Raw genomic sequence first — 14,431 nt, 5'->3', positions numbered from 1 at the left:
CCATAGCACGTGGAGGCCGGAGAAACCTACACATTTTACTCCCTCGTGCAGAACAGGGGTGCAATTTTGCTCCAGTTGGCATATGTACTGCAATGTGTCATCCGTGCACGTTGAGATTATCAGGTTGTAACCTGGGAAGAGCAAGTCCCTGTGTCCTTGGTACTCATGGAGAGCACACGCCAATGGTGCTACCACCAATAGATACCGCAATGGAGACAAGGGCAACCCTGTCAAGTGCCTCTAGTGTCAATGATTGGAGCAGAGATAACCCCATTGATGCGTATCGCGGCAGTCAGCAAAGTGTAGAGCGCTTTCACCATCTGCAGAAATACCTTGCCAACCCCAATGTGACACAAACGGCTGCAATGAAGTGCAGTGATAGTGGTCGATAAGATGAACACTGAGTCGACGGTTTGCCAGGTTTCAGCAGCGTTACTATTAAGGCCTCCTTCATTACACCCATCTCCACCATCTCCTCATACTGCTCTGAAGTCTGAGTCTCCTATGGAGTGGGGGCCCAAAGTCAAAGCAGTGGCCCTTCAGGCCCGGAGCTCAAGTCCCAACATCACAGGCGAGTGATCAGTGTAGGTCCATGGCACTGGTTCACATCGCTGGACTCGAGACACCAATCTCCTTGATATAAGCCAAAAATCAATACGTGTGTGGATATCGTGCACTGTGGAGCAGTGAGTGTATCCCGCCCCAGTGGGGGACCTGTGGCACCAGCCGTCGAGGAGGTCCTCTCTGTCAGCAATGTCTATGAGCGCCCGCATGAACACCGAGGGGCAACGGGGAGGGCCTTTGGAGCGGTCGCAATCAGGATTTAAAACACAAATTAAATCCCCACCCCATTCTGGTGGTGGATCCCTCCATCGCAGCTGGTGCGCGCTGAGAGAATGGTCAAAATGTGGGTCGTCATAATTGGGTCAGTACACCCCGACAAGCAGCAACGCCAAGTCCTCTTAATAGGCTTCTACACACCTAAACAACAACAATACAATGGATTGATGGTCTAAGGGAGAGTTTTAAGACCAGTGCATGGATATATTCCCCAAACAGCTAGCTACTACATACCTACCCCCAGGACTATGCATGTCTCCTTGAGTTGAACCCCAGATCCCTGGGTAACAAGATTAATACACATGAGCGTGCAAGGTGAAGCCCACTGCAAAACAGAGGACATGCATTCTACGCTGCATCAACGCGCTGCTCCCGTGGGACAAGTGCTTGTCTTGTAATATCGCGACATCTATTCTGTGCCTCTTGAGATGTGCCACCACCTTAAGCATCTTCCTGCAACCATTAACGCTCCTGACGTTCCAAGTAAGAAACCTCAGTAGTGGACAGGCAGGTGGATCCGATACCACATGCCCTATGTCAGCCATCAACTACCGCCAGCTCGATACATTCTGCCACACTCAGCCATACAACATATACGACTCTCCTACAGGAGCGCAGAGTAGGAAAGTCAATGCAGAATCTGCTGGCAGAGCGCAGTTCTTCGCCCACGCCTAATAAAAATAAGTACATGTGTTATATACATGGGGACAGATGTTGCCCAACCCAACAACCCTTGCTGCACCAAGCCGAAAGGGGCCACTTAACAGTTATCATATATGGCTAAATAAAAGGAGAGAAATAATGCAAAAAAACACATTTGGTTATAACAGCAATGATCTAAAAAGGAGGATTACAGTAGAATGAGAGAGCTGTGTGAAGTAATGGCATGATTCTTGAAGAAGTCCTCATGGCTTTACGAGAACGCTCTTACCAATGCTGACGGTGTTCAGAGACAAGGGACAGTCTTAGTCACAGACGCATCTGGAGATCAAGTAGTGGCAGACAGAAGAGCATCAGAGCACCCAGTCCTCGGCTCCAGCAGCAGTTCACGTTGATTGAGAGTTTGTGAGGAGTTAGGCAGGCTCAATCTCAGGAGTCTTACGGGTCATCTCTTTCTTCCAGTGTGGCACCAGGTGAACCTCGCCTACCGCCAGCAGGTTCTCTAGGCTTGCGTTATTGTCATGTGGGATCGGTGAAGAGCAATGCTTTGTCCTCTGCCATGACCGGCAACCCAGCAGGGCCGAGCTTGCTGTATGCCAGCTGAAGATACTCTTGGCAGGTTTAAAGAGTCGTCGAGCCTCCTGTACCTGTTATGTGAAATCGGGTAACAACAAGATTTCAGAGCCCTCATGTTGCAAGGTCTTCCGATCAAGAACTTTTCAAAAAGTTGCATCTCAATCTCTGTGATTTAGAAGTCTCGCTATTATAAGGCGAGGACTGGCCGTCAGAACCATATGAGGGGCTGGCGAGTGGTGGGCATGCTCCACTACAAATATCTCGGAAAAGATATCGCACTGAGCAAGTTTATGGCAGGCGTTTTATGCAGTGTACCATACTGTCAATGTTCATGGACTCCACTAGCCCCACTATATGTAGATTTTTCCTGCAGATGCGGGCCTCCAAATCCTCTGTCTTTGCTTTTAATGTGAGGAGTAGTTTATCGATCTTCGAATTCTTCGTGTGTGCAGAGGGGCCTATATCCTGTTCATCCTCAGTCTCTGACACTCGATGCTCCACCGAGGCAATGTGCTCCGCGCGCTTATCTAGAAACTCAGACATTCTGTCCATTTGGAAGGAGAGCACGTCTATTTTTCCATCATTCATGGTGAGGCTGTGTTGCATGGCAGTAAGAATGTGTTACAGGTCCACACGACCTCCGATTCTAATTTTTCCATTGCCGCTCCAAATCCACTTGCGTCTGCATCGTGGGTCTTGGGAGTCCAGGACGGTCGGATTGCAATTTTGATTGGGATTTATCTGTTTTGCCCATCGTATCTGAAAGAAGAGGTATATTTTGAGGCGGGTTACTTCCTGTGGATTCATCACCAGCTATGCATGTGGGCACAAGCAAGGAGTTTCAACCCCAGGTGTCCATTAGCAGGGCACCCTACTTGGTCACCAATGGATGTGGAACAGGGCCAAACATGTCGACCTCCCATTGTGACACGAGTAAGCAGGTTTAAAACTTTTTCATGCAGTGCCCTGTTTTAATCCTGGCTGAGGGAAACACTAATAAAGGTATATGCATACCCTGTAGCTAGTTTTAATCATCACTAGTTTCTTTAGTTTTTACTCTGCTGCCCTCATAACCATGAGCTCGTCCAAAACGTATTTACCATACATCCCTTAAAACATCCCTGAGCTCCTCCCCCTCAGAGAGGGGGTTGTAGCCCACACCGCGACTAGGTATCGCGGTTCCAGGAGGTTTCCCAATGATGAAGTATGCCACCTATGGTGGGTGAGAGAATCGTCCTTTAAAAAGTATACGCCACCACAGCTCGGTCACCACCTCCAGCATTGCGTTGTTTTTTGTAGAACTAGTAATTTCATTTGTGGTTCATATTAGTACGTTGGGGAGTTAATTCCTGCTGGTTTCCAAACCTCTTCTCACCCTCCTGTTGTGATTTGGTTCGATCCAAAATGGTGCACTGGGGAGCTCTTCTTCGGCCCCAACCCTATGCTCTGGGGCATTACTCAAGGATCGAGTCAGCCCCATTACTGTTCGATTTGTACATACAACCCCTAGCCAAGATATTGACCTAGAGTAGCACCCCTCATCTCTGTTCCAGTGACACACAGCTGGTAATCAGTGTGAAAGAGGAACCCCAAATGAGAAAACCTGCATCAGCGCTTTCATGAGAACCATCGCCAGAGAGAAGGAGAGTAACCAAACTCACTCACTCACTCACTCAATCAATCAATCAATCAGGGATTTGTGAAGCACGCTACTCACCCGTGAGGGTCTCAAGGCGCTGGGATATGGGAGGAGGACATGCAGCTGCAGCTCCCATTCAGCCAAAGAGCCCCTGGCTCCCAGTCCATAGAAGGGTCATCTTTAAACCGCACTGCATAATGTACAAGGTGAATCAGGACATCGCCCCTGGTCGTCCGACTGGAACACTAAAACAATACAGCCCGGCTAGTTCACTAAGCTCCTGTTCTGGTGCCCATCTGGTGATCACTTCCACTAAGTGTACTGAAAGGGGTGGGCAAGCTTTCTGGGTGCAGGGGGCCATCCTCTAGAACAATATCTCCGCTGAGATAGGCGCCCTCCCCCAGCTGCTGTTCACGAATGCTCTAAAATTAGTTCTGTTTCACCTGGGCCGGACAGGCCTTAACGGGCACTGGGCATTTCCCCGGTGGGCCACCAGGGTGAGGGCTGGTTTTAGACCCCTGGGGGACCGTTTATGTTACCGGAGCCCAGTTTTGCAATATCGACCCCCAGCAACAAATGTGGCACAAAGCTTTCTGCTAGCACCCCCACCCGCGGGCCCGGCCGAGGTCTTTCGTCAGGGCAAGCTTCGATTCCCAGTCCAGTCATGTGTTTCATCAGTGATTTTCACCATCTAATGTTCTTTATGAGGGTCTCTCTCAGGTGCCAGCGCCAAGACACTCCTCTGAGGGGACAGAGATGTATGTTAATCGTTCATCCCCAAGAAATCATTAATTTCTGTGTGTTTTGAGATGCTAGTTGTTGTGGGCTCATTGTTGTGATGCTGCCACATCCTATTCCAGTGATGTCAGTAGCATCCTGAAGGGAGGAGGCTGCTTGCGGCGGACGTGCAGGAACCTCTGTGGAAGTGTTCCTGCTCCAGAAAATAAAGCAGTGTTTACCTTCTCACAAGCGTACCTTTTCACTACAATTGGCGACGAGCCGTCTGTCTTCCAGATTACCTCATAATTCACATAAGGGTAACACGCAACAAACCTGGGCAGTCGGGAGGATGGATCAAGGGTGAACTGTCTTCATGTCACTGTTATGCAAAGTACTCGTTTTGTAATGCCTGTTAATGGTCAACAATGCGCCTGAGGAAGTTGTGAACTTTGAAATTGTCCGCTACACGCACACCATTGTCACGCGTGACGTGTTCTCTTAGAGTCCCCGCCATGTTGTGAGCTCGCGCGCTGCTGCACATGTGGCTGAGACAGGATGGTTCCCCAACGTGGGGCACGCGGCATCACATGCTGCACGGGGTCACGCTGCGCGACCCTGCACGGCAGCCATTTTGGATTGGGCAATACAGTGATTTCAATGAATATGTTGACACTCAAGATATTGAGAGAGTTTAGCACAGAACAACTAAAGGCCACAACTAAATAAATAAACAAATAAACAGCCAGTAAGAGGTCCTTGGAGCCGGTGGAGCTGATGGAAGTGAGCTCCAGAGCACCATGGCACTGCCGGAAAAGGATCCGATCCAAGACCTCTTATTTGTACATCAAAGAATCTGCAAGAGCCACTGGCACCCAGAAATGTTACATGCACTGTTGAATAAACATGAGCAGACCTGCACCAGGCTTTGCAATCTCAAACTGAACTCCAGTGTCAATGGTAATCCACTGTCATGTTGGGAGAGCATGGGTGACTCTAATTAAAGAGGAGGTCTCTATACAGGAGTCTGAAGCCACTCAGGAAGGGGCAAGTCTTCACTTCACGTCGGGCCCTTGGGGTACAGCCAAAGACTGAAAGCTCTGATTAAGGAATCCTTCCTCCCTCCACTTGTGCTCAACTGCCAGGTTTTGTATCCCAGAAACATAACCCAGGATTCATGCGCCATGATGCCCTCGTGGCTCTCACATGCAACACACCACAGCAAGCACACTCATCCTGTTCATACACAAAGACATCACGTCACTGTATCTGTAAGTAGATGTGCCACGTCACTGCATCATCACCTATCCCAACACACAGGGCAAAGTGGCCGTGCCACGTCAATGCATCATCACCTATCCCAACACACAGGGCAAAGTAGACATGCCAAGTCACTGCATCATCACCTATCCTAACACACAGGGCAAAGTTGGCGTGCAACGTCACTGCATCATCACCTATCCTCACACACAGGGCAAAGTCGACATGCCACGTCACTGGATCATCACCTATCCTAACACACAGGGCAAAGTTGGCGTGCCACGTCACTGCATCGTCACCTATCCTAACACACAGGGCAAAGCCAACGTGCCACGTCACTGCATAATCACCTATCCTAACACATACCGCAAAGCCAACGTGCCACGTCACTGCATAATGACCTATCCTAACACACATGGCAAAGATGACGTGCCACGTCACTACATCTTCCCCTTTCCTAACACACAGGGCAAAGCATAATATGGCGCGCATTAATGGGCATATGTACAAGTGCACTTGTGCACTTTATTCGAGGTTCCGGTGGCGGAATGCCCTACACCATTTCTAAAAAGCACCGTTAAGCCAGTTTTCACGCCTTAACACCGCTTTGTAAATATGATCCTCCTCCACACAGTTTTCTGTATCAAAGGGCCGTGCAGTGTGTGTTGCTGTGGGTGTTCTACCGCAGGACCCATTGCTTCCTGACACTGCCCCAGATTTACAAGGATGTGTACATCTGAAGCAGCACCAAAAACTAATGTCAATCAAAAGCAGGCATTATATTGTCCCAAAGAGGGAAAATACTTTAATTTCTCCTCGTTTTTGCTTTTTCTATATGTGCTGCATCCTGCAGCACATACAGAAAGAGCACAGCACCATTATAGATGGTTTATACGCAGGAAAGGACACCTTCTTGCACATAAATGATCACCCCTCGAACACAAGCACCCTTGCATTATGGTGCAAGGGTATCTGTGTCAGCGCTGGGCAGATATTTTTAGCGCCAGAGCTAGAGAAAACACTGGGGTGCACTATAGTCTTGTAAATAAGGTGCATTCCAGTGTTTTGGAAATGACACTCTGAGGCGCTGCTGAATTTGTCGCTGCGCTGTGCTGTGCCAATTCCTTATACATATGCCCTATGAGTCTATTGAAATTTAGCTCTTCCTTCAGCCAGAGGGAAAATCCTAAAAGCAGAGACCGAAGGTGAACAAAATTGGAGAAGTATCTCACCCCCAATTCTTCATGCACTCTCTGGGGATACCTTGCGGGACATTTAAGAGACTTCTCATGAACAGTATTTCAACCACGCATAAGGGAGCAAAGGAAGCATAGTCTCTTAGGTGACACGCAGAACTAGCTGCAGGAATGCATTTGGCCTTATGGACTTTGAGAGTCGACTCAACGTGGGTCTGGCCTAGGCATGTTGAAAAAGCACTAATGCTGGGATGTCCAGATTAGAGAAGGTCTCTCTACCCTACTGACAGGGTAACCTTTCACAAAATGTTTGGAGCTAGTATATCTAGGTCCTATAACAATAACTCAGGACTTGGAAAACCTAGTCGAGAGGTCAAGCCCATCCGTGAAAATATCTAGGAGACACTGCAGTCCTTTCACCAAGCGTGCTATCAGCACAGCATCATCCGCATATAAGAGTGCGGGTCATAGGTGACCATTCAGGCACAGGACATCAGCCTCACCGGTGAGTAGTTGCGTTATATAAACCATGATTGATTTATCATCCACCAGGGGATAATCTTGTCTTCATCAAGAAAATTATGGAGTCCGTAATCTCATGCTCGGACCAACACAGCCATATCTTCCTCGGAGACTTTAACCTTCATTGAAACAAATCAGATGATCCTTTAATATGCTTCTTTAAGGCCTTCCTCTCAGACTTCAATTTCACCCAACTCTGCAAGGGACCCACCCACAGCAAGGACACCACCCTCAACCTTATCATCGCTAAAGACAACATCATGCAACTTGATGACATTTTACCCTGTGATCGATCGGATCACCACCAAATATCCTTCTGCATCCTGGAAAAGGTCCTGCGCAGACAGGGCCAACCAGGTAAAACCAAAGAACTGTCTCGTGATCTGAGGGACATCAACATTATTGATCTAACATCCATTAGCAAGAATTGGCTTCAGCCTCTCCCTAACATGACCAACCTAGACGACCTTACTGATCACTACATTAGCTCTATGAATAGTATTTTCGACACTGTTGCTCCAAAGCAACTCAAAAGAATTCAGATAAAACAATCCAAACCCTGGTTTAATGGCTCGTTAACCCCTTCCGTGCTTCGAACGTCCAACGGTCGTCGCGCGCACTACCTCGCTGGTGCTGCGCACGACCGTTGGACGTCCGAATCCCGTTAGCGCGATCGAACGTCCGCACTGGGGCGGAATGTTCGACGCGCTAAAGGGGTTAAATGATGAACGTCGCAAACCTAGGCTTTCAGAGAGACTTTGGAGAAACTCTCCCTCCCCTACCAGCCTCAATCAGTTACGGAAGATGAGAAGCAAATACAATAAACGTATTTGCAATGCTAAAACCAATCATTTTTTATCTCAGCTTGACAACGAGAAAAACAAACCCAAGAAACTATTTGCAATCATCAAGCAGCAAGCTAACCACTCTACCCACCATATCCAGGCACCCACGACCCCCTTCCCTAGTGGGGAGGACTTCGCAGCACACTGCTCTGAAAAGGCTAGGAAAATTGAACTTGAGCTGCGACGACCTACCACTCAAAATTAGCAGCCTTTGAGCTCCATTGCGTCATCAGAGGAACCTACAGAACCTTCTGCTGCAAGTGCACCTTCCTACCACATAATTTGTGCTCCCAAAAACAAAGCATCATAGAATTATTTTCTTCTTCCAGATGACACGTAGCTGGTCCAATCTATGGCGTCCTTAAAACCTTCCAATCACTTCAGCGATCCACTACCTGCCAAGCTTTTTAAAGATCTCAGTTCGGCCATTCTCCCACCGTGGTCTTGTATCATCCAAGAATCTCTCATGCATGGGAGGATTCCAGAGTGCCTCAAGTTGGATCAAGTCACTCCTATCCCAAATTAGCCTAATGCCGACTTAGGTGATCCTAACAACTTCTGTCCGATCATTAGCATCATGACTCTAGCAAAACTGCTCGAGAAATGCATCAACACACAACTCTGCAACCATATTGAGAAATTTCAGCTCCTTGACCTCTTCCAGTCGGGATTAAGAGCAGGGCACAGTACTGAAAGAGCACTAACTCACATCATGGGATCCCTTGATCAGAACGTCCCTGGTCTTCTGATCCTGCTTGACCTGTCCTCAGCATTTGACGCCATCAAACATGAAAACCTGATTGCTCTTCTTCAATATAAGATGGGATTTTCGAGCCCTGTCTTCAACGGGTTTGCCTCTTTCTTACAGAACCGCACACAAAGAATCAAAGTTAACTAATCACTTGCTGCCAGTACCCGGTCACTATTGGAGTACCTCAAGGCTCTGCCCTTTCGCCTACTCTTTTCAACCTTTCTCTGGAACCGCTATCCAATATTCTGAACCATTTTAAAATTCATTACAATGTGTACGCTAATGACACAGAACTGTATTTGAAGATCTCCTCTCCAGATGACATGAAAACTCTAAATGATGCACTCCTAACAACGCAACAATGGTTAACTCATAATCATCTATTGCTAAATACCCTCAAAACTGAGTTCCTTCTTATTGCCCCCACCACCACTCGGCACCTCAACCTCGGACTGCCTCAAACAACTTACTGCGCTTAACTGCACTCCTCGTGTTGTTGACTCTGCTAGATCATTAGGCATAACCCTGGACAAATACCTAAATATGCAAGATCACTTCAGTGCTACTGTTAGGGGAGCTAATCTTCAGCTCAGCACCCCTAGGAAAATCAAGCCATTCCTTCTGCTCTGTGGACATCCAGCCAGCGGTACAATCCATAGTTATCTGGCACTTGGAATATGGGTTGGTGACCCTTGTAGGGCTACCTAAAGCTAGATTGGCTCCACTTAGAGCCACCCTTAACGCTTCGGCTAGATTCATCACAGGCTTCCGAAAACATGACCACATCAAGCCAGAAAGTAATCAACAAGTCTGTAACAGCCCGACTCAAATAAAAGGGGCCAACTTAGACTTAATAATAGCCAAGGAAAGTACCTTTCTATTGGATTCTATCTCACCCTGCAACTGGACCGATCATCACTGCATCACCTTCTCCATTGTGGTACAGGCAACCATCCTCAAAGGCCAGCCCGTAAAAACAAAACATTGCATCATAAACACCTTCGATCTCAATCTAGACATGATACCAACCACCAGCCTTAACCTCCTGTCTCCTCCCACTGATATAGTTGATGCTGAAGACCTCTCTAAGCACTATTTTTGCTCTATGTCCAACATCGTGGACTCTATTGCCCCCAAACGACTAAAGAACGTCCCAATAAGAAGATCTAATCTCAAGAGCGGCCTTAACGAGGAACGTCGCACACTTACACTTGCAGAAAGACCATGGAGACTGACCCCATCTCTGTCGAACATTAAACAGTTGTGCAAAAATGAAGGAAATACAATATGTGCATCAGAAGTGCCAAACCATCATATTTCTGTCAGCAACTGGACACAGACTTCAACCATCCCCAAAAACTATTTGAACTGGTGAAACAACAAACTAACTGGAAATGCAAATCAGACACTACAACCCTACCCAATTGTCAAACATTTCCCTCCCTTTTTTTTTGAGAAAGCCAAAGGGCGCCCTTGAGCACAGCTGTAATCATAAATCGATTAGTTAGAAAATATTTTAGAATCACTGATATGGTAACTGTGTGAATGTACCCTGGTGCCCGGCACAAGTCTGGCCTTTTCGCCATTCCTATGAGTCTGATGCCTGAATGAGGGAGGCATTTCCTTTACGTTTACTTAGTCTTCATTGCTTGATTTTTGACCGCAAGAAAGTGTCACTCATAGTTGTTGAATGTCACTCAGAATTTCACTGACATTATGAAAATGTCACACATAAGAAATCTGAAACCTCGGCAGCTATACACCTAAACCTTGACGATGATGTCACTTCCTTTTAATATAGCTCCACCCACCTGACGCAAAGCCTGATGTGCTCTCTGAATAGTACTGCTCTTCTGGTTCTGCATAGCGCTGAGCGTGCCTGAAAGAGAGTCAAACATCCAAGGACAGGTCACTCTGTTGCAAGCGCATCCACCAAAGAGCAGCTGCGAAACGGCCACTGCCGACCACTCGCAGGAGACCATGGACCCAACGTAGACATATTGAAGTTATTACAATAGTGTCATTATTATTAGTAGTATTATTGTTATTATCACCATCACCATTATTATGATTATCATGATCGCTATTATTGTTATTATTAATATTAGTATTATTAATATTATTACATTATTACTAATAAAATATCCAAAGGGTTTGGAGCTGCGTGACGGCCACCCCCATTTTTGTTAGCGGTCTAATGTTTCTGAGTAAGGAAGGTCCAGGGAAATTTTGCCCAAAATCATTGGAGGGACTGTAATGAATGGGTTTATTTGTTTTGAAAGTGTTCTCTTTTTAAATTTGGATTGAGATCGCTCTGACATAGGAGCGGGGTACTTCTTAGAGTCTGGCTCTAGAACGATCGCGGTGATTCTGATGCCCGACTGTCTGCGGGTGAGTAGGACCGGTTCCCTGAGAAGAAAGATGCCACCTGAATCAAACTCTGCGGCTGGCGATCTCTCACCGCTCAAAGGAAGCCAGGATGTCATGAATCAGGTTTATATCATCTGGTGCGATGGTGAGGGCTCTGGCGATGTGCTCCTGAGGGTACCCTTCAAAGCAGAGCTGGTGAAACAGCGGGTTGGAGAAGAGCTCTGGGGAAGGGCAGCTCTCCATTTGTCCCATGATGCCTTGACCTAAAACATAATGATACAGGATTTAGCTGAAGCTTCTCAAAATAAATCAAACTTCCTAAACCCTGAGTCTGCATAGTCTGTAATCTGAAACTGATGCAATCAAGCTAATCCATGCCCATACCCTGGCATCCTCATAAACACACTTAACACCGTTTTTGTTCCAGAAAATGTTTGCAAAATGGGTGACTATGCGACAACTACTGGATCTCTGCGTTTAGAGCTCGACAGATGTTGCTACAAGGAAGCTTCTCTTTGCTATCACAGCAATAACAGGAGATGTTACTTTTATCACTGGAATTAATACAAAGTTTGTTAACAGAATCTTCTCCCTTTACCCCTTGTTGCAAAGCCACCGCACATCTTCTGAAATGTTTGCTTTACAGACAACAGTCACAATATCCCCCGAAGCGGAGTCTCCGTTCACCCACAGGCCTTCTTGAACAACAGAATGACTCGCATGCAGGAGCTCCTGATCTCTGAGGTACCGAATATACCATCAAGGGCTGGTTTCTGTAGTTCTGCTGCATATTCGTCTACGGTTTCACCCTTATTTTGTTTCCTTTGGACAATGTATACCTTGTTATGCCCCGGCACACTTTTGGTGCAAAGCACTTATCCGAATCAAGCCTTGCAGCGGCAAACACTTTAACATCCCCGACGATACTTGCTTTGGACAGGCAGCTGTACATTTCTAACCCTCTGGGTCACACGGAGCACCATACATTTCTGACATCCTCAGTAGGGGTGGGTAGAAAATCATGATTTTATTAAAGGCAGGGAGGCCAATATTATGCAAATCCCTTTAATGCCACTCGGACTGGGGCAACTAAAACAATACGCTTAGAACCCTTGGAACTTAGGAGAGGAACCCTACAGCATTACAAGCCGATATATATGTTCCTCAACCCGGCGGCCATCTTCCTTCTTTTCTGCTGCAAATAAACAGAAACAGTTTGTCGTATCCAGGAAGACAGACCCCAAACTTTAGGATTATATGTACGTCTTTTAATTCTGTAATCTGCGGCGAACTGCTGGTGGCACACAGTGGTCTCCAACTGTCACCAATCTAAGCCCCAGACAACACGTGGAAGCTTCCACGAGCCCTCACCAACAGGACACTACATGGCTCTTCCTTTACAACGCAACAAAATGAAAACCAACAAAGATATAAATACATCAAGCAAAAACATGTTATTACCGTATTCTACATGTACATAAGAGTACTAACATAGGAACGCTAAAAAAATAACCAAAGAAACAGAAAAAAATGTAAGACCTGCTGTTAAAAATACTGTATCTCTTTTTAGGTCACAAATAAAAACAAGACCAAATAAAAGAGCCCTGCTAATAAAACAATATCTCATATGAGAAAAAAGAGGAAGATGAGCAAATCCTTCACTCTCTAAATCACACTGGTACAATCCTCGCTCCACCACTATGCCTCAGAACAGATTCCTGGTCCTTACCATTTCTCAGTGAGTTTACACATCGACTAGAACCATGGGAACTTTTCCCTTTCCTGTCCACTTTCTTCTCATATTCATTCACTCTCACCACATTTTTCCCATTTAACCATTGACCACCTTGGACTTTCACAATACCTCCTTTCACATCCACCACTTTGACATGAAACCCACATTTGCTCCCACCTTTAGCCACAAGTCTAGTTTTCCACACACGAACCATGTCTACCACTGTGACATCTCACACTCTAACCCTGTTTCATTCATCAAAGTACTTCTTTTGTTTCAACTGCATCTTGCTAACTCCGGCCTTGACCTCAAATCCAACTCTTTACCTTGACTAACTTTCAATCACTTATTCATCCATGCAGGACAAAAAACAGTGTTGCTCTTATGCCTTGTAATCATTCAAATGGTGAAACTCCAGTCAGATGCATAACGAGTGACAGAGTAAAACCACAGAATACTCCTCATAGCCTTAACTACAACACACTTATTGGTGATGGCCCACTGAATACAAACCCCCAACACTTTATTCATCCTCTCAATGAATCTATTCATTTGGGGATGATATACCGAACTTTTGAGGTGCTTCACATGACTACCTTCTAAAAATACTTTCAACTTGTTGCAAAAAATTGCACCCTATTGTCTGATACGAACATGGTAGGAAATTCCTCTTTTAAAAAAAAGTCCTTTAAAAATTCTACTGCCACTTTAGAAGTCACTCACTCACAAACTTCACCTCAGGCGACTTACTGTAATAGTCCACTCCAACCAGCACAAATGTAGAAGTGTTATCCAATTAATGAAATGACCCTACAATGTCAATCCCTACTTTTTCCCAGGGTCCCCCCGGGAGCTCGATAGGACATAATGGGGGAGTTCTTACTTTCATGATTAGTCACAGCTCGAACAAATCACACATTCTTTGACTATTTGATGAACTTCCTGATCCATAGCAGGCCACAACAAAAACAATTGTTAGCATATTTTTGTCGCAGTAGCGCCTAAATGTCCATCATGTGCACCTAAATGTATCCATTCTCATCAGTAATCCATCCTCCAAAGACAATTCCTCTGTAACCTTGCAACATGTTTTAAGATCAATATCAATATTTCTTTCTTTTGGCCAACCTAACTTACCATAGTTCATGACTAAAGATAAGCTAGCATCCTCCTTCAACACTTTCTTCCACCCTTGTTCAGTAGAGGCTTGCAATTGGGTTAATCTGCAAACACCATAATGCAGTTCTCATTATCCTCATCATTACTCAATGCTGTATCATTCTTTTCAAGTGCAGGTGAGTGTGATAGAAAATCTGCACA

At 46.0% G+C, this 14,431-nt stretch overlaps 1 protein-coding gene across 5 annotated transcripts in view; it reads right to left on the bottom strand.

Annotated features, from left to right (window-relative positions):
• Nucleotides 1-14,431, bottom strand: part of CBLC (Cbl proto-oncogene C) — a 216,203-nt gene that overhangs the window by 21,483 nt on the left and 180,289 nt on the right. For 2 of the 5 annotated variants that reach the window (XM_086933142.1, XM_086933143.1), the window contains exons 13-14: nt 11,468-11,639; nt 10,818-10,885 (exon numbers count right to left, since the gene is read on the bottom strand). The exons of 2 other annotated variants lie outside the window; for them this stretch is intronic. In XM_086933142.1, coding sequence (XP_086789268.1) covers nt 10,818-10,885; nt 11,468-11,639 — 240 coding nt within the window. The remainder of the gene's footprint in view (nt 1-10,817; nt 10,886-11,467; nt 11,640-14,431) is intronic. One more of the 5 variants, XM_086933140.1, reaches the window with a different exon arrangement.

The sequence above is a fragment of the Lissotriton vulgaris genome, chromosome 7 (assembly GCF_964263255.1).
Source record: "Lissotriton vulgaris chromosome 7, aLisVul1.2, whole genome shotgun sequence".
Classification (NCBI taxonomy): domain Eukaryota; kingdom Metazoa; phylum Chordata; class Amphibia; order Caudata; family Salamandridae; genus Lissotriton; species Lissotriton vulgaris.
The sequence above is the reverse complement of the archived record's forward strand: the minus strand, read 5'-3'. Positions and strand labels throughout refer to the sequence as shown.